Here is a 20,144-nt window from a genome sequence, read left to right on the forward strand (position 1 = left end):
AAGGAAAGCATTCCTCTTCTGAAAAGGATTTGGAAGGTCAGGAACGCAATGCTGTGGCCTAACGATGCCTTCAAAACTCTTATGTTGAATTTAGTCACCAATGTGATAGTATTAAGAGGTGAGGTCTTGAGGTATGGTACAGCCATTTCCCTTCACAAGACTCAGGAAGTAAATGAAAGTTATATGTTCAGAAAGCTGAAACTTAGAAAATTCACTAGCACAGTCTCTTAAATTTTTGTTTTGTTTTGGTTTGGTTGTTGTTGTTTTGTTTTGTTTTGTCTTTGTTTGTCTGCTTGTTTTAGAGAACCCAGTCTCTCTAAGTAGACAGGCCCTAAGTAGAGCAGAGTGGAAACACATCCATTGCCTTGCCATCCATGGGTCAAGGCAGCCTGACCGCTATCAAGTTACATGGGTTACATATTAACTGAGGTCCACTCTCCTACCCAGAGAGTGACCCCTGTCAAACAGCCCAAGTCATTCCTCCAGCAGCGGACACATAGCACAGCCCACATATTAACCAAGCATGCTTCCTTGCAATGTAAGACCTCCTCTGCCCTCAAAAGTCTCTAAGATGAGAGTCTTGTATGGTGGGACTGAAGCTGTGTGCTTCAGATCCTTGCTTTCTGTTGCCTGGAAGATGAGTTGATTTAATAATCCTGCTCCTTGCCCTCCCAATCCTTATGTCCACTTCTCCTCCCTTCCCTAAAACAGGTTATAGAAACAGTAAGCAGTTGTGGAGAAAAGAGACTCTCCTACCAGCTGAGCTGCCTGCAGTAGACTCTCTGGCTGGCTGGGCTGCCTGAAAATTGGGGAAGGAACTCCAGGGAGGCAGCCTTCATGAGTCATCAGCATGCTGGGGCAGGTTTTCAGCAATGCCGCTGCCTTGAGTCATCCAAGCTTCCTGTAAGTAACTTCAATCAACTCACAGGTTCACTAAGCTAGCCTTGTATGGAATCCTTTATCGGTCTATCGTTAGTGCCCCATCTGGGGCAGTAGATGTTTGTTGGGCTCTCCACAGGAAAAGACACACAGCAGAAGGTGGTTAAGTCATGGGCAGAGCATGGGCAGAGGAACTAGTGAAAAGGCTTCAGAGTGCTGTTTGGCACATTTTTTTGTCATGTAGAGGTGCCCAGGCAAGGCACAATCTCAGCTGCAAGGGGCAGATCTTCGCCACCACGTGCCAAACCTTGAGGTGTCTTGATCTTAGAACTCCAGCCTGCAGAACTGTGGGAATTTGGAGCTTATAAGTTATCCAGTCTATGATTTCTTTTTAAGTTTTTGGTGATAACAACAGATAACTTTACAGTATAAGGAAGTATCAGAATGAAAACGAACGGACCGAAATGACAGGTATCTCAAAGGTGGGAATGACAAGAATTGGTGAGGAGCATGCAGTATATCTGGTTTGTTAGCTGCGGGACTGATTTGCTGAGGCTCAAAGAACAGGTGTGTGAAAAAGTGGCGGTGGAGTCAGGTCTTGTTTTAGTGTGTGGTGTTTGAAGTGGAAGCAGATCATTTACAGGAAGACGTCAGCAGTCGGACACGTCAGTCTAGGGAAACGCCACTCATGCCACACATCGACTTTATGCTCTAGCAGCCCTTGACCATCCAATGGAGCGTCAGAGCCATGAAAAACCACAAGAGAAAAATTGGCTGGATGGATATTTTTTATCATCCTGCAAAGAGTGTCGACTTTTCCTGGCCCAACATGCTGACACGGAGCTCCTCAAGCTGAGGGTGTTTGCTATAGAGCAAATTACATTTTCTAATCCATGCTGGCTCTTCTTCATTCACTGTACCCCAAAGAATCATCAGTACAATCAATGCATAGGCTGTGTTTGGGAGAGTTGACTCCTTTAGGTTGATATGAAAAGAAAAGTATTTGGACTAGAGTGATAGACACATCAGCCCTTCCTTCCTCTCCAGCTGCCTCAGCCACATACACCTTCCCCTGAATTTCCTCTTCATCACTGTGAAAATGAAGGTATCCCCCAGGACAGATGACCAGAATGATGGTGATCCTTTGCCTGAACGTGATAGGTTGACCTGGCATTTAAAATTGTGTTAGACACTGAAATTCAAACTTTAGCGGTTGTCCTTCAAATTTAACCACTATGAAAAAGGGTTCTTTGGTGTGGCAACAAACCTCTTCATATCACAATTATGACTAAATTGCAGCCACTCACTTGACAGACATAAGTTCTGACAGTGTTGTTCATGCGGGCCTCATCCTGTTAGAGGATACTAGAGCATAAGGCATCAACACTAACTTGTATTGAGTATTTACTATGTCCCAGAAATTCAATAAATAAAATTCACTAACATTTTATTCAACAAAATTTAATAACAAGGATATTGGCATTATATCTTCCCTCAGTGTACCAAGTTTTTTCTTTCTTTCTTTCTTTCTTTCTTTCTTTCTTTCTTTCTTTCTTTCTTTCTTTCTTTCTTTTTTTCTTTCTTTTTTCTTTTTCTCTTGTGTAGCTTTGGAGCCTGTCCTGGAACTCACTCTGTAGCCCAGGCTGGCCTCGAACTCACAGAGATCCACCTGCCTCTGCCTCCCAAGTGCTGGGTTTAAAGGCATGTGCCACTGCCCAGCTGACCAGGCTATTTCTTTGGGCGACCAGTCAGCTCCCAAATCATGGCACAGAAACTTCTTATTAGTTATGAGTTCTCTGCCTTAGCTTAGGCTCATTTCTTGCAAGCTCTTATAACTGAATCTGTTTCTCTTCATCTACGTTTGGCCTCGGGGCTGTTTATCTTTTCTTTCTGCATGGCCTGCTTTCCCTGCCTCTTCTGTGTCTGGCTGCCTGGCTGCTGTCCTCGGGCATGCCCCTCTCCTCCTCCCTCCTTCTCTTCTTCTCTCTCAAGCCTAGATTTCTCCTCCTATTTATTCTCTCTCCCTGCCAGCCTCAGCTATCCCTCTCCTACCCTGCTATTGGCCGTTCAGCTTTTTATTAGACCTATCAGGTGCCTTAGGCAGGCAAGGTGAAACAGCAACACATATTTACATAATTAAACAAAAGCAGCAGAAACAAATGTAACAATTTTCACATAGTTAAAATAATATTCCACAACACAACAGTTTTATGAATTAGTTACTATTGGCTTGTGTGTGTGTGTGTGTATGTATGTATGTGAGTGTGTGTGTATGTATGTATGTGAGTGTGTGTGTATGTATGTATGTGTGTGTATGTATGTGTGTGAGTGTGTATGTGTATGTATGTGTGTGTGTATGTAAGTGTATAAGTGTGTGTGTGCATGTATGTGTGTATGTATGTGTATGTGTGTGTGGTGTGTGTGTGTGTGTGTGTGCATACAGGTGGGTATGATGTGTACATGTATGGGTTTGGGAGTGGAGGTGAGAAGTTGGCACTGGGTACCTTCCGTAGTCACTCCCCACCTTATTTTTTGAGACAGGGTCCCTCCCTGAACTTGGAGCTGACTGGTTTGGTAGTGAGCTGGCCAGTGAGCTCCCACGATCCCCGTCTCCATGCCATACGCCCTTGAGTGTTGGGTTACACCTAGGTTTTTGTGAATCCTTAGGATCCTGCCTCAGGTCACCACGTTTGCACAGCAAGCACTGTACCTGCTTGAGCCATCTCACCACCCCCTCCCCCCTCCCCTCCCCCTCCCCCCACCCCTACCCCACTCACTTTTAGCACAGGAAACTGAATCATAGAGATGGGTGCACACAGGTGATCAGTGGTGCGGCCAGGATTTGAACATGAGAAACTCCCCTTGTAGAGACCTCAGCATTAATCTCTATGCTTCACTTGGTGACCTCTGCAGTCCTTATTCCACCCCTGCCACTCATTCAAAGAGTTATCCATGGTACCTGTTCCATGGACTTACCATCTCTCCACTTATAAACTATTAAAATTATGGGGCTGGGAGATGGTTGGGGAAGGGTAGAGTGCTTGCCATGTACCAGACAAGCATGAGGACCATAGTTCAGCTCCCTAGACCCCATGAAAATGCTGCTGTGTGTGTGGTGACCCCTGTGTAATCCCAGTCATCTGGATATGGAGACAGGATTCTGGTTGATGAAACTAGTAGAATCATTGAGTCCCAGAATCAGTGAGAGACCCTTCCTCAATAAGCAAGGTGGAGGAGGGTGATTGAACAAGACACCTGGCATCAATCTCTGGCCTCCATAAGCATGCACACATGCACATACATCTTTACACACACACACACACACACACACACACACACACACACACCATACACACACACACACACACACACACACACACACACACACACACAGTTTCAAAAGCTTATGCTGCATTTGTCATTAGGACATTTAATCTTGGAAACTTCTATTATCTACCAAGTTTCTTGTCTAGGGGCAACATTGTAAGCAGGTGGAAAGAGGAGATAAACACAAGCAGCTTCAGGCTGGGGCCAAGCTCCTACTGCATAAGCTAGAGACTCCCTGAGTAGCAGAAGATGCTTTTTTCAGGGGCTTCAGATGCATAAGGCAATATCTTATTTTTCCTTTTTTGGGCTCTCAGAAACATGATGATAACTGGACCTTCATCTTAGGGCTCAAGAGGTGTTGTAGAATATTATTTTAAGATGTGCTACTTTTGTTTATGCTGTAGAACATTTGCTTTAATGATGCAAAGATGTGTTGCATTCTTTTATGTTGCATTTGTTTAACTCTGTGAAGCTGTGTTACTGTGCTGGTCTAAAATGCCTGATAGGTCTAATACAGAGCTGAAAGGCCAATAGTGAGGCAGGAGAAAAGACAGACTGGGCTGGCAGACAGAGAGAATAAATAGAAGGAGAAATCTGAGAGAAAGAAGAAAGAGCAAGAGAACAAGGAGAGGAGAGATCAATTAATGAGAGAAGAAGGAGGATGGTATCAGGGGCCAGCTACACAGCCACACAGCAAACCATGGAGTAAGAGTGGAAGTAAGATTACAGAGGCAAAAGGTAGATGGGATAATTCAAGTTAAGAAAAGCTGGCTAGAAACAAGCCAAGCTAAGGCCGGGCATTTATAATTAAGAAAAAGCCTCTGTGATTTATTTGGGAGCTGGATGGTGCTCCCCCCCCAAAAAAAAAGAGTAAAAAAACAAACAACAAAGAGGAACTTAAGATTTAGCAGGACAAAACTCAAAAAGGTTCACTCTCCCTTGGTTGGATCACAAAGGAGACAACCACAGTGAAATAATAAGATGAAGACACTTTAATAAATCCTAAACACACTGCCTACCCAGTGAGTCTCCTCACTAGCATGCAATAGACTCAGATAATAACACACTTGCTTTTCTTCTTAGGCCACAATAACTTTGAGCTTAGGACCTATCCATTCATTCAGAGTCTGAACTCTACTCTGGGCCTTCCCGCTGTCCTCCACACTAAGCTGGGCCTATTAACATGGCACTTTAAATAACAGCCAGATCAAAACAAGGCAGGACCTTGACTTCCCAGCATAGATGGTATTTGGTGAAGACAGAGCAAATCTATCAACTCCAGTGTGAATTACTTACTGGGAAATGGAAAGCAAAGAAAGATCGGAAGGAAAGAGCAAGGACAGATGTGAAGAAAGAAGGGAAATCACTGGTAAATTCTACCTAGGGGTCCAGGGTATGAAAACGTGTGGCCAGAGACTGTGTGGTAGAATGCATACTTTCATGTATTTCTTTTTTAATATTAGCCATAGGAGCCTGATCAGAGAGCCTTGAAGGCTGCTTTATTGGAGAAGTTCAGAGAACCCTAGAGTTCGGTCTTGACAAGTCAAGTATTTTACATCCCCAATGTAAAGTTGTCTGGTTCATGTGCATTCATTCCCAAGTCCTTGTCCCTGTCCTTCCACCCTCAGATCCCACCATCTCTCTCTCAGATGTACTCTGCAGTGCTGGGTTTATAGACAGAACCTCAGCAGCCTAGATAGGGGTGGGACCTGGATGAATATAAGGGAAGGAAATGAATAATGGATGATGGACTTGGCCAGGGGCTGTGCAACAGCAGCAGCAGCAGAGTCTGCAGTAGTCCAGATGTGCTTTTGCAACTCTGAAGAGATATTTGATTCAAGAGGCAAATAAAATCTGCCCTTCTCCGGGAGCATCAGCATTAGGAAATCACACACTACTGTCATCTCAGGACAACCAAAATGATGCACGTGATCGAAACATTTGTGGTCAGAGCATGATTTGAGGCAGAGTCTCTCTCACCAAGGCTGAAATGCTTCATTGGTGCCTTGGCTTGCCAGTTCCAATTTCATGCCACCAAAGGAAGCATGCTGTACCTGCCAGGCACTCAAAACCAAAGGGATTGACTATTAAAATTTAGAAACTACTAGGATTTAGGATTGACTGTTGGTGATATCAGCAAATGATACATTGGTAAACTGTCTTCCTTTCTTCACAGATGCACTGAGGTGACAGTCTGTGAGCCAGAACAAGAAGAGATTCCAGCAAAATCTGTGGCTGTTTGGCACATTCATCCGGCCTGCCCTTCCCTCTCTGGTACAGGGCTAAGCAGATGGGAAGAAACCCGCACTCCAAGGCTCTTCACCATGGAAACAAGAAGACAATCCATGCATTCAGTGTCCTACTTTATCTGGAGGCTATCCAAGAGCCTGGTTTCTGTCACATCTGCCTCCAAGCGCTGCAATGACCACCGGAACCTAGTCAGTGAACCAAAGGTGAGTCGCAGACCAAAGCTGCAGTTCTCCTAGTCGACACCAGGGGGAGCAAAAGAACAGAAAAGGTTTAAGAAGTCCTTGAACCTCCAGGGCTATCTGAAGGTCTTCTGGTGCATAAAACCAAAGACTGGAACATATCGCTGCTCTTCAAATGTCCAAATATAGACCCAAAACTTATAAGGCATACAAAGATATATGGAAATATGGCTCATCCAAAAGATAAAAAGAAAACTCCAGAAACCAATTCCACAAAAATATTTGAGCTGACTGATAAAGTAAAATATCTGACATAAAGATGTCCAATGAACTAAAAGAGTGTAATCTCAATGCTCTGATGGTGATGCAGGTAGACTTCAAGTTCAAGGACATCTTGGACTTTGTGATGAATTAAAGACCTACCTGAGCTACATGGCGAGACCCTATCTAAAAAACCAAAACAATAAATAAAAAAAAAAAAAAAAACCTGCCACACGTGCCCTCCCACCACACTCCCATGGCCACGTGTGCCCTCCCACCATACTCCCATGGCCACGTGTGCCCTCCCACCATACTCTCTTGCCACAGACTCGTAGTCATTGCAGTGAAGGACCATGGACTGAAAGCTCAGAAACCGTGAGCCAAATAAATCCTGTGTTATATTGTTTGTATCAGTGTGACACAAATGCCACAAAGATGAAAAAGCTTTTAATACTATCAACAATTATATGTCACAGGGTGGTGGTGGTGGTGGTGGTGGTGGTGGTGGTGGTGGTGCCCGCCTTTAATCCCAGCACTCAGGAAGCAGAGGCAGGTGGATCTCTGTGAGTTCAAGGCCAGCCTGGGCTACAGAGTGAGTTCCAGGAAAGGCACCAAAGCTACACAGAGAAACCCTGTCTTGAAAAACTAAAACTTAAAAAAAAAATATGTCGACAAATTACATGACCAGAGAAACTGGTAAGTCCCTGGAAACAAGCACTGTATTAACCCTAAATCTCCAATCAATAAAAACAGAAAGACCAATAATGAAAAAGAAAGGATCAAGACCAGATGATGTCACTAAAGACCCCCAATGTACATGTAAAGAATGACCAGTCTTCTGAAAGTTAGGGAAGACTCAAGATCACTCTATGAGGTTAGCATTACCCTGTCACTTACTAGAAGACTACAGCCTGATATCAAGGGTGAAGAGTCATGCCAAATTTCTCAATGAAATGGTAGCAATGTGAATCCCACAGCACATTTAAAAGAGTATACACCACAACCAAGGAGGATTTAATCCTGTAACAGGACAGTTCAACCTATCAGAAATAAAGCCAGTATAGAGCCCAATGTGATAGCTCATGGTTGTAATCCTAGCACTGGAGGAACAGAGCTGAAGCCATATGAGTTCCCAGCTAGCCTAGGTCACAGTGACATAATGGACTACAAACTGGAATTGTGTGTTGCTGGAGGGCTTCTCTCCAGGTTCCACCAAGCCCCGCAGTCCCACAATCCACGTATAAAATAATCACTCAGACGCTTATATCACTTATAAACTGTATGGCCATGGCAGGCTTCTTGCTAACTGTTTTTATATCTTAAATTAACCCATTTTTATAAATCTATGCCTTGCCACGTCGCTTGTGGCTTACCGGCGTCTTTACATGTTGCTTGTCCTGGTGGTGGCTGTAGTGTCTCTCTCTCTTCTTCCTGTTTCCCCAATTTCCCCAATTCTCCTCTCTCTTTGTCCCGCCTATACTTCCTGTCTGGTCACTGGCCATCAGTGTTTTATTTATATAGAGTGATATCCACAACAATTGTGAATATATATATATATATATATATATATATATATATATATATATATATTCCTTAAGTTATTTTTGTTGGGACACTGTGGTGATCTGAAAATGGTCCCCATAGGCTCAGAGAAAGTGAAAATATTAGGAGGTATAGCCTTGTTGGAATAGGTGTGACCTTGTTGGAGGGAGTGTATCATTGGGGGTGGGCTTTGAGATTTCAAATGCTCAAGCCATACCCAGTGTCTCACTCTCTTCCTGCTGCCTGTTGATCCAGATGTAGAACTTTTATCTCCTCTCCAATACCACATCTACCTGCACACCTCCATGCTTCCTGCCATGATGATAATGGACTAAACCTCTGAACCTGTAAGCCAGCCCAATTAAATATTTTCCTTCATAAGAGTTGCCACGGGGGCGGTGGTGGCCCATGCCTGTAATCCCAGCACTAGGGAGGCAGAGGCAGGCAGATCTCTGTGAGTTCGAGGCCAGCCTGGGCTACAGAACTAGTCCAGGACAGGCTCCAAAGCTACAGAGAAACCCTGTCTCGAAAAGCCCCCCCCCCCCAAAAAAAAAGAGTTGCCATGGTCCTAGTGTCTCTTCATAGCAACAGAAACTAAGACACTTGATCATAGAACAGGAAAAGAAACCAAGACACCCAAGAACCCATGGTGAGGCACCAATATGTTACATCAATGGCCATTGGGGGGGGGGGGTAGGCCAGAATCTCTTCCAACAGAGCCTTGAGATAACTTCAGACCCAGGCAGAAGGTCCCCTGTAGCTCCTTACAAGCACCTTAGGGCTGGGGATGCAGTTCAGTGGAAGAACACTTGTCTAGCATATGTGAGACCTCAGATTCACTCTCCTACTTGGCAAAACACAACACGGAAAAAAAAAAGGTTTAACCAGAACGATCTAAATAAAAATCTACAGAAACTGTGGGGCTGCTTCAAAATAATAAATGATAATTTTAAGCCTAATTTGGGGGCAATGTGTTATATGGCTACAAACAACGGCTCTAGCCTTCTGTAGGGAAATGAAGTGTGTGTGTGTGTGTGTGTGTGTGTGTGTGTGTTGTGTTGTGTTGTGTATTTGTGCTGTGCATGTGGTTCAGAAGAGGCTATAAAATGTTAAATGTCGCTGGGCGGTGGTGGCGCACGCCTTTAATCCCTTTAATCCCAACATTTGGGAGGCAGAGGCAGGCGGATCTCTGTGAGTTCGAGGCCAGCCTGGGCTACAAAGCGAGTTCCAGGAAAGGTGCAAAACTACACAGAGAAACCCTGTCTCGAAAAACCAAAAAAAAAAAAGTTAAATGTCTACTAGTGGGAACTGTTGATTGTAGTGTCGGAGTTTCATGTAAAATTGAAAAATGAAATGACAAAGACATCTATGCATGAGCTGATGTGCAAACAGCACAGAAGGCCACATAGGATGCTGCCAGGTAGAGGACTTGAGAGGAAAACGTCCTAATTAGCAATACATTAGTCTGACATCTACCTTACAGACTAATTCCATCTGACCGTGCAGCATCAAGTCATCAAAAACCTCCTGGAAGGCACAATATCTTAAAATAGTTTTCTTCCTTTCTTTTTTTCTTTTTTGTTTGTTTGTTTGTTTTGTTTTTCTGAGACAGGGTTTTTCTGTGTAGTTTTGGAGCCTGTCCTGGATCTCACTCTGTAGACCAGGCTGGCCCTGAACTCACAAAGATCTGCCTGGCTCTGCCTCCTGAGTGCTGGGAATAAAGGCGTGCGCCACCACTGCCCGGCATTTAAAATGGTTTTCACAGCAGGGTCATTATGGAGGAAAATCTAACTCTAGGAGCAGGTGTGCGGTCAGGAGACTGACTAGAGGCGTGTGACCACAGAAGAACCCAGGAGGAAGCACCCAGAGACTAGTGAGAGGAAGAAGATGCTGGGGAGAAAAGGAACAAATAATTTCTGAGCCCCAAAGATGGGGAGCGGGGCTCCTGATCTTAACTATAATAGAGATGAAGCATTGCACAAATAATTGGGCCAAAGCTCATATTGATGCCTCCTCTTTGCTAAAATCCACCATCAGCCAAGAGGGAAAGGGGTCCTGTGCAGCAGGGGTCAGGGCAGACACTGGAGGATGGAGGGTACCACGGTGCTTTGTGATGGCCAGTACTGATTGACAGGGCAAACCTCTGGGCATGCCTGGGAGGGAGTTTCTATATTGGGTTAACTGAGATGAGAAGGTCTACCCTATTTGTGGGCTACACCGTTCCACGAGCTGGCGTCCTAGATTAAAAAACAAGAAAGGCAACTGAGCACCAGCCTTCATCACTGTTGGCTCCCTGATTGAGGCAACAATATGAGCAGCCATCTTAGTCTCCCTACCTTCCCTGCTGTGTCGGCCGGTACCCTCCCCCAAACTGTGAAACAAGACAAGGTCTTTCTTCCTCCGCCAAGTCGCTCTCTTCACATATTCGTCCCAGCAGCAGGACAAGTGTCCGATCCAGGGCTGGAGCATGTTCAAAGCGAAAGAGATCTTGCTTGACCCACATCCGGGACAGGCCACCAAGCAGCATTTCCGTGTTGAGAAGTGACATCTCAAACTAGCTTACGTATAAATTCATTGGTGTGCTTACCTGAGAAGCCCATGGAGGGATCACAGCACTTCAAACAGTGGGATTGTAGCACTCAACTGATATCCCACGAGCTCCGCCTCTCTCCCACCTCTCCCTTTGCCTCTTCGTTTTTTTCAGGCCGCGAGGCAAGATGAGCATGAGTAGTCCTCAGCCCCATACAATATTCCAAGTGGAAAATGAACTTCCTCTCAACACCTAAGGCTTGGGGAACTAACTTATCTCTACTCGGTCTGAGTCCCCCCCCCCCCAAACTACAGGAAGATAAAGTCGCCAGTTACTGGCTCTACCTAGAATAAGTGCCAGCAATGAGGATGGGGCGGGTGCAGGGAGTGAGAGGGTACCAGTGATTGACATACAGTTCTCCCAGCCGCACAGCAGAGGAGAAGGAAGAGTCTCCTAAGGGCAGTTGTTAGCAGGTCTAAATAATGAATATCATGGCCCCTAGGTGGGGGTATAATTGACACCGGAGAGGAGGAGGCTGGAGAGTGGGTTGTGTGGTAGGAGAGAGGCAGGAAGGAGGGCAGAGAGAGCTTACTTGTCAAAATATAGCTTGGTGAAGGAACTGTGAAGTTATAGAGAGATGTGTTCTTCGTTTGGGAAGGGGAGAAGATAACATGAGTCGAAATATGAAACACACGGTAACTACATGTAGACACGAAATAATTTTAAATATTCACATTTTCTAGGGAAGAATATTTGAAGAGTATTGGGAGAAACAATGACCCTCGCTTCAGAATTAAGAGTCCTGGGAACTCAGAACAGTGAAAAGGAGACAGATTTATTTTCAGTTCTTCAGACGCTGGGCATCAGCCTGGATAAAAGGCAAAAATATCTGGTGCGCCCATTTGGCTTCAAGAGTTGTTTTTCTGTTCCTAATCGCATTTCTCTGCCTCCTGAACTCCTCATTGATGAAGTTCTTCATGGAGCTACAGTCTTCTTTGCATGGCTCTCTCTCCAAATCCCCATCCTATTGGTTCAGGAGGCAAGGCCTTATCTAATGTATAACATCCTGGGGCTCGAGATTTCCTCTTTTTCTAATGCATGGGCTGAGTCACATGGCAGACTGTCTGTCACTTTGCAGCCCTGGGATGCACTGACAGCACAGGGGCCCGCTGCCAGCTGGGGAGGACAGGGCCTCAATGCCTCCTGCTTCTCTGTGATTCTCTGATGATCTCTAAATGTACCTCATATGGAAAACGGAACATCATGGGTTATTTCTTACATGTGGATGAAAACAGATGATGGAAACGCTATAATTCTTCTCAGGTAAATTGTGAAGTTCAGTGCAATTAGCAAAACATCCTCAAAATAGCTTTGGTTTGGTTAGCATGCGACCAAACCCTGAAAAGCTTCGATTTGAGTGAACAAGATTCAAGTATATGTCTCGTGTCTGCTCAAGAAGCAGAGCTGAAGGAAGAGACCACAGAGCAGCAGCCATCTCCTTAGGAGGCGTGCAAGCTCCAGAATGAGTCTGCCAAAAGAGGGGCCTTTGAAGATCAGTGGACAGCGAAAGCGTCAGAGACCCCAAGGAGCAGAATCAATTTCGAGGCCTGGAGAAGATAACAGGGCTGAAACTCATATGAAACCACGCTACCACAGTTCTTTGCTTCCAAGTACTTTACCTCCCATGCCTGCCTTGGCAGTAATGAGTTATGCCCCGAGCGGTATGGCCATTTATAGGATTCTGAGGGGTGTGCTCACGGCTGAACCACCATGGATGAAAGGTGAAGTTCTGATACTGGTGGATCAAAGGTCCATGATCACTGGAAACCTACTATGCCTCAGCCATCCTTCTCTGTAAGGTTCCTGAAGAAGCAGTATACTCAAGGGCCATTGATGGAAGAGAAAACAAAATGCCACTTTACATACATCTGAGTAAATGCCAAATTAGTTAGTTCAGGATTCTCTTTCTAGGGCCAGCCGCCTATACCAATGGCTTCCAAGGGACTTTCCCTCTTGCACGAGGCACCAAAATCACCTCATGTTTGGTGAGAAATGCAAGCAATTAAAAGTATGTGTGGATTGTGTACTTGAGGAGGAGAAAACAAAGTAGCCAGATCCCAAAAGGAGGTCCTGACTCAGTTTACCTGTGCCAGCCAAATGAAGTAGAAGAAAGAGCTAAACTAAGTGGGGGCTGATGCCTCTGCTCTTATTAAATGTGGACCAAACCCACCCCCACCCCCAGGAAAGGTAAAGCTAGGAGAGAAGCAGGAATCTTGGGCTTCCCCTTCCTCCAACACCTGCCCTCTCTAGGGTACACCACGGACAAGCAGAACTAGCACACCTGAGAACTTACTAGAAACGTGGAATTTGACCCCACCCTAAATGAACAGAATCGGAGAGGCTCATTCATGAGCTCACCAGGCAATTCAAACATGTGTCAAAGTCTGAGAAACATTGAATTTCCAGCTCCTAAATTCACTCTCTGTTCATTTCCTAAAATAATGCTCGGCATATGGTCAATAATTAATGAAAGAATATTTGAGAAATTCTCCTTGGCACTTCTTTAATTCCATCTGAGGGGAAGCAAGCATTTCTGGGAAGCTAGAACACACTACAAATGGGTGGCTTAGCCAGACAGAAGCGTACTGAAAACAAGCAAATAAAATAATTCCCGGCACCCACATTCAGCACTGCCAAATGGGACAGATGGGCATAGTAACTCCTTCCTTACTCCCTCCCTCACGGTCTTCCCCCTCTTCCTCTCTGGTGCTCCCCTTCACTCCTAGGAGTACTAAGGTCCTGTGTTAAGTTCTGCATCAGAGACAAGGAAACGTCACACGGGTTATCTGCTTCTTCAAGCTCTGTCCTTAAGTCTAAAATTGAAGACAAGACATAGTGGGGGAAAAACAAAACAAAAACAAACAAACAAAAAACCCACTTTGCCACGTCATTATTCTTACCTTTTAACTTCATTTTATTATTTTATTTCCTGTGTGTGTGTTTATGGGTATACATGTGTGGTGTGTGTGGGCATGTGCACACATATCTGCAGAAGACAGACGCCAACATGGATCACTTTCCACCGTGTTTCTTGAGACAGGGTCTCTCACTGAACTCGAGCTCACTGATTGGACTAGACTGGCTAGCCAGTGAGCTCCGGGGACCCTCCTGACTCCCCTCCTCTGCACTGGGGCTATACAGGCTTGCTTGCAAAGCCAACGCTCTGCTGTCTGAGCCACATCCCCAGCCCCAACCTTACCTTTAAGTGAGTGATGTGACCTAATTTATGCCTTTTTGTTGACGCATTACCAAATCCAAGGATCTTTATGCAATATTTGTCATCGACAGCTCTTTCTACCTTTTCATAGGGCTAACAGTAGCGTCTCAGAGCACCCACTGTCAGCCTCTTCCTTCTGTTCAACCTGATAGACCGCTTGAAAATCAAAAGGGCCAGGAGTTGGCAGATAATTATGAATTATTGGAGTTCTGCCACAACATTATTATGGAATCCAGCCACGGTAGGTTTTAAGGAAAGCATAACACAATTACCATCTGCCAAGCACTTATACTGTGCTTCCCAACAAGCCGGTGGGGTCATACCCCCACCCCACGTAGTGAGTGAGGAAATCTGAGGTTGTCCAGAGTTGAATAACTCACCTAGGAAACAGCCAGGATAGAATTCCAGCCCACAGAGGCCTGAGTTCAAAGCTTCTTAGCCACTGAGCAAACAGAGTCCCTCACTTGAGGGAAAACTGTAGACAAGTTGTGTAAGCAAAGACTCTTTACCCTCTGTGGGGCTAGCGTGAGGCTCGCGCGAGGTTAAAGATGATAGAGCGCTTACGAAAGGAACATTCTATAAAATACAAGGTATAATTTAGTCTCCCCGACTTCAGATCCAGTCGAAAGGCCTCAGTTCTGTACAAATGGTAACTACACATGTGAAAACAACTCATCCTTAGCATGAAATGTATCCCAGTTAAGTTGATGTACATTTTTCATTCACCAAGTTCAAAAATATTTACACAAATTTTACTCTTGTTAGTAAGGATGATGTTTAATGATGATATTTGTGCTGGGAGCACAGGTTTGTCCCATCTTTTAAATTGGAATTATATATATATATTTAAAGATGAGGTCTCCCTCTGTAGCCCAGGCTGGCCTGGAATTCACTATGTTTACTTAGGCTAATCTTGAATTTGAAGCCCACTTGCTGCCTCACCCTCTTGAGTGCTGGGATTACAGGCAGGAGCCACCACATCCAGCTGTGTCACTTTTTTAAAAACAAACAAACTGGGTGCCGAGGAGATGACTTTAGTGATTAAAGCACTGTAAACACCAGGTTGGCTTGGGGGGGGGGTTACCTTTAGTGCCAGCCGCCCTTGGAAGGCAGAGACAGGGGATCCCCAGAGCAAGCTGGCTAGCCAGACCAACTGCTTCCTAAGCCCTGGGTGCAACTGAGAAACCTGCCTCAGTGAGAAAGGGGTCAAGCAATCCATGAGGACTCCCCACATCAAACTCAGGCCTCCACATGCATGAGCACCTGCACCCCACACCCATGTACACACACACACACACACACACACACACACACACACACACACACACGGGCACTCACATATACTCATGCATCCCACACGTGAGGGAGGAAAAGCAAATTGACAGTATGTTTCGAGACTTTCTCGAGCTGGGTGTGTAGTTTGGTGGTAGAATGCTTGCCTAGCACAAAGGAGGCCCTGGATTTGACCCCAAGCACTTTAAAATTTTGTAGACAGAAAAAAATAAGTAAGAACAGAAGAATGAGTGAGTAAATGTAAAGGATGATGCAAGAGATTTTGGATGAGGATTGTAAGGGTTCAAATACCAGATTTTTGACTGAACGTGGTGGCCCACGCCTTTAATCCAGGACTCAGGAGGCAGAGGCAGGCAGCTTTCTGTGAGTTCAAGACCAGCTTGGCCCACAAAGTGAGTTCCAGAGAAATCCTGTCTCAACAAAACACACACACACACACACACACACCACACACACACACACCACCACCACCACCACCACCACCAACAACAACAACAACAACAAACAAACAAATAAAAACAGATTTGCTACTTACTGGGAGTAGAATTTCTACAAGTCTCTGTGGCATGATGTTCAAAATGTGCAGAACAGCACTTATTTCACTAGATGGCTATAAAGGTTAAATGATTTATATATAAAGTGCTTAATCCAGGATCTGGCATAATGTACAGTTAAAAGCTCTCTGGCTACAAAAACAATTGGTTCCACACTCTATGCTACAGACATACAGTAAACTATTATATAGCCATGAATATAAGGCATGGGGCCCAGCTTAGTGGTAGGGCACTTGTTAGAACGCATGAAGCCCCAGGTTTAACGCCCCAGAACAGCAAGAGGGAAGCAGTAAAAGAATATTCAATCACATAAAACAATTTTTTTTTGTTTTTTTGTTTTTTTGTTTTTTCGAGACAGGGTTTCTCTGTGTAGCTTTGCGCCTTTCCTGGAACTCACTTGGTATCCCAGGCTGGCCTCAAACTCACAAAGATCCACCTGCCTCTGCCTCCCAAGTACTGGGATTATAGGCTTGTGCCACCACCGCCCGGCAAGGTTTTTTTTTTTTTTTTTTTTTTAAAGGAAACAAATTGTAAACATTGTCCCATACCACTTATATTTGTTAAACAGAAATACAAGCTTTACCTAGAGTCTCAGGGTAACAGTAGAAGCTTGGGGGGGTGGGGTGGGCGGGAGTTGTTGACAGTTTTCTATACATTCCTAAACTTCTAGTGCAGAGTAGCAGGTCAGTCAGGTAGCCATACATATCACTGCCAATCTTGTTAAAGTGCACCTTTTGGGCCAGTGGGTTGAGAATCGTGCACACCCAGCACTTCCCACAGGCTCCTGAGTGATGCTGATACTGCCCGTCTAAGGCCTGAACTTTTGAGGAGGAAGCAGTTCACAGCAGCGGCTTTCACAGCAATGTCTCTGAGCCAGACTTGGAGATTCAAAGGCACGGGTTCCTGGACCCAAGGCTGAGGTTCTGTTTTAGAAGGCCTGGACTCGGACCTTAGAATTTGCATATAATAGTTTCCCAGGAGATGCTGATGCTGCAGACCTGGGAAGCACACTTTGACAATCACAATAGAGCATCTTTTTTCTCTCTTTGCATCATAAATGCCATGAAGACCCTAAAAATGAATCTATCTTTTTCACTGCCTATAAATCAAACCCAAACACTTCATCCAGAAACCCCTGGAATTCTTTTTGGATATTTCTCACTCCCACTGCCACAAATCAAATCATTATGCCCTGAATACACCTGAGATGTCAAACATCACAGCTCTATGAGCTTTCCCAGCTTTGGTTGATCTGTTACTTCCTCCTCATGCCTCAATCCTGCCCATCCTTCAGGGTCCTCAAATGCTTTTATCCCCATAAGGCCTCCCCAGCACTTTCTGTTCCTCCCCAGTGACATTTTCCAGTCGCTGCCTAGTCCAGTGATTGTTAGTGGGGAGTACGTCCTCCTGCAGTAAACTGGGCACTTCTTAGGTACAGGGGGCGGGGAGTAACTTGCCTGTTTTCATCTGCCTATGGGCCTCAGCCAGCCTCCAGCTGAGTGAAAGGATGAAGGAAAGGAACCTCCCCAGGAAGGGCGCGGGACTGTCTAGTAATGGAAACTGGAACCCTGTGCCCGCCAAGCCTGATGACCAACAGTAACAGGTGTTTCCATCTCCAGTTCTGTGATTCATTCTGCATAGCTGCGCACGCACATAGCGTAAGCACACACAGGCTCCTGGAATACACAACGCCCGGCACGCCAATGTGCACCCTGGGCGCCCGGGAGACACACCTCAGCGACAACCTGGATCCACAAAGGGAGCCACCTAAGATAGTAATGTCTTGCTGCAAACAAAACAAGCGATGGCTCTTGCCTATTTTTCATTGCTCCCCGTCGCACCTTTCTCTTTAGTTCTAAAGAAAGCTATTGGGATGACCCCCCCCATTCCCCCCACCCCCACCCCGTCCTCCCCCAACACACGCACCCCTCCCCCACTGCCTCTTTCGGCCGCGGCGCGCCTCGGAAGGCTGGATGAATGAGAACCAGGGGGCCCTCTTTGTCGTTAATCCTCCCCTCCGTTGAGCAAGCCCAGCTTCTTCCGGGTCAGCGACAATCACCACCACCCCAGTCAGGCCCGCTGTCCCCTGCACCACGGCCCGGCGCGCACAGGGTCCGGTAGCCAGCGGCGGCAGGTTGCGGGGAGCAGAGAAGGGCGGGGACGAGGGCGGGCGCCGCGGGAGCGGGGGAGGGAACTGGGAGGGGGAGCGATCGCAGGAGGAGGGAGCAGCCTCGGGCGGCTGGCGACGAGGATGGGAGTGCGGGGCAAGCGCGCGGCGCCCAGGGTCACCGCCGCGGCGGAGTCTGCGGGGCGCGAAGCCAGCGCCCGGCGCTTTTAAAGCCAGGATCGCGGCGCGCTCCAGGCGCGGGCGGCGGCCGGATGGAGAGGAAGGGCTTGGCGGCCCGAGCCTTGGGGAACCCTAGCCCGCCCGTGCTGGGCGAGGGGCCGCGGGCCGCGCCACCACCGTGCGTCCCGGGCGGCGGAGGGGCCCCGGAGCGGGGCCAAGCTGGGTCAGCGGCCGAGCCCGCGGAGCTCATCCGGCGCGCGCACGAGTTCAAGAGCCAAGGGGCGCAGTGCTACAAGGACAAGAAATTCCGCGAAGCCATCGGAAAATACCACCGGGCGTTGCTGGAGCTGAAGGGGCTGCTGCCGCCTCCAGGGGAGCGGGAGCGGGACGCGCGGCCAGCTTCCCCGGCCGGGGTCCCCAAACCCAGCCGTCTCTCCGAGGAACAGAGCAAGACGGTTGAAGCCATCGAGATCGACTGCTACAACAGCCTGGCAGGTGAGCCGCGCCCCGCCGCGCCCCCCACCCCTCCTTTCCCCGGCCTCTAGGGGCCCCGCCCGACCATGCGTCCCCTGTTCCCCCGACCTAGTCCCTCCAGGTCCCAGAGCGCCGGTGAGGCACACCGCGGCGCTGACTCCCTCCTGTGACAGCCGTGCTCTAGGGAGGAGACCTGGAAGGGAGGCGCTTGAGAAAAAGTGTGACTTTCAAGATGATGCCTTCCAAAGGCCAGAGTCATCTCGAGTCTCTTCCCTTACATAGTAAATCTTAACTTTAAATGGCTGGACAGACAGGGGGCAACCCAGCGGGTCTGGCAGCGAAAGCTACTGCTCACCGGTGAACCTGGGTTCAAAATATAGAGGCAGCACCCAGGTGTGCCCCACAAGCCATGGGTTCCAAGTGCCCCACTCAGGTATCACTGGCTCCAAACTTGGCCTCTGCCTTCCATTAGGTATGCATCTCGGTAGGAACCGGCCTTCCCCCAAGTTCTTTTTTGCCCCAGTAGCAAAGGGGATTTTTCCAGCATGCCCTCAACATCCTGAGCAAAATGGATTCCGAAAATGCTACTTTCTTCTCTCTGGGTACTGCTGGTTACTCCAGCAATCCCAAAAGCCCCGGGTTCATGGTAGGTAGGTCGCTAGCCCTGCTGAATTCTTGGTCTTCTACATGAGGCTCTTCCGTTGAGCTAAAGGAACACGTTCCCACAGTGCACTTTAGGGATGAGGTTAATTTATATACGGTGCCAAATATTTAAAGTCAGTTAAAAAAAAAAAAAAAAAAAAAGGAAAACTCTGGGTCTTTCAAAGGACTTCCTGTGAAATGTGGGAAACAGTGGTATAAGCCACTGCCTTACAATGGCAAACCCACTCTCCTCTTCTCCAAGCCAGTGTGCTGGGACTTGGGCATGGTCAAGCCTCTCTGGTAGAATAAAAGGGGCACCTCTTCATTTCCAACCTTGGAAGTTGCCTGAACTAACTGTGGCCTGTTCCAGCAAAGGGATGGGGGGAGGCAACCGTGGATGTGTCTGCTAGAGAAATACTACAACTGTGCCCTTTTCAAACCCTTTGAGCTTTGAGCACCAGCCTTCTGCCTTCCCATTATACCATGTTTGAGGACATCTTTAGGCAAGCGCTCTACCACTGTGCTACCAGGCCCCCATCAGGGATCCTCTTTACTAGGGTGAAACCCAGCCCGGGGAGACACTTTATATATTGTGAAGTAGCTTACAAACATAACGAATTTTTATACTAAGGGGACTAGTAGTGCAGTA

General features: G+C 46.8%; 1 protein-coding gene across 1 annotated transcript in view; it reads left to right on the top strand.

Annotated features, from left to right (window-relative positions):
* Positions 1-18,299: 18,299 nt before the first annotated feature.
* Ttc9 (tetratricopeptide repeat domain 9) overlaps positions 18,300-20,144 on the top strand; it is a 37,581-nt gene continuing 35,736 nt past the window's right edge. Inside the window, exon 1 of the mRNA XM_028877459.2 lies at positions 18,300-18,874. Within this exon, the coding sequence (XP_028733292.1) occupies positions 18,472-18,874 (403 nt within the window). The 5' untranslated portion in view covers positions 18,300-18,471. The remainder of the gene's footprint in view (positions 18,875-20,144) is intronic.

The sequence above is a fragment of the Peromyscus leucopus genome, chromosome 14 (assembly GCF_004664715.2).
Source record: "Peromyscus leucopus breed LL Stock chromosome 14, UCI_PerLeu_2.1, whole genome shotgun sequence".
NCBI classification, from domain to species: Eukaryota; Metazoa; Chordata; class Mammalia; order Rodentia; family Cricetidae; genus Peromyscus; species Peromyscus leucopus.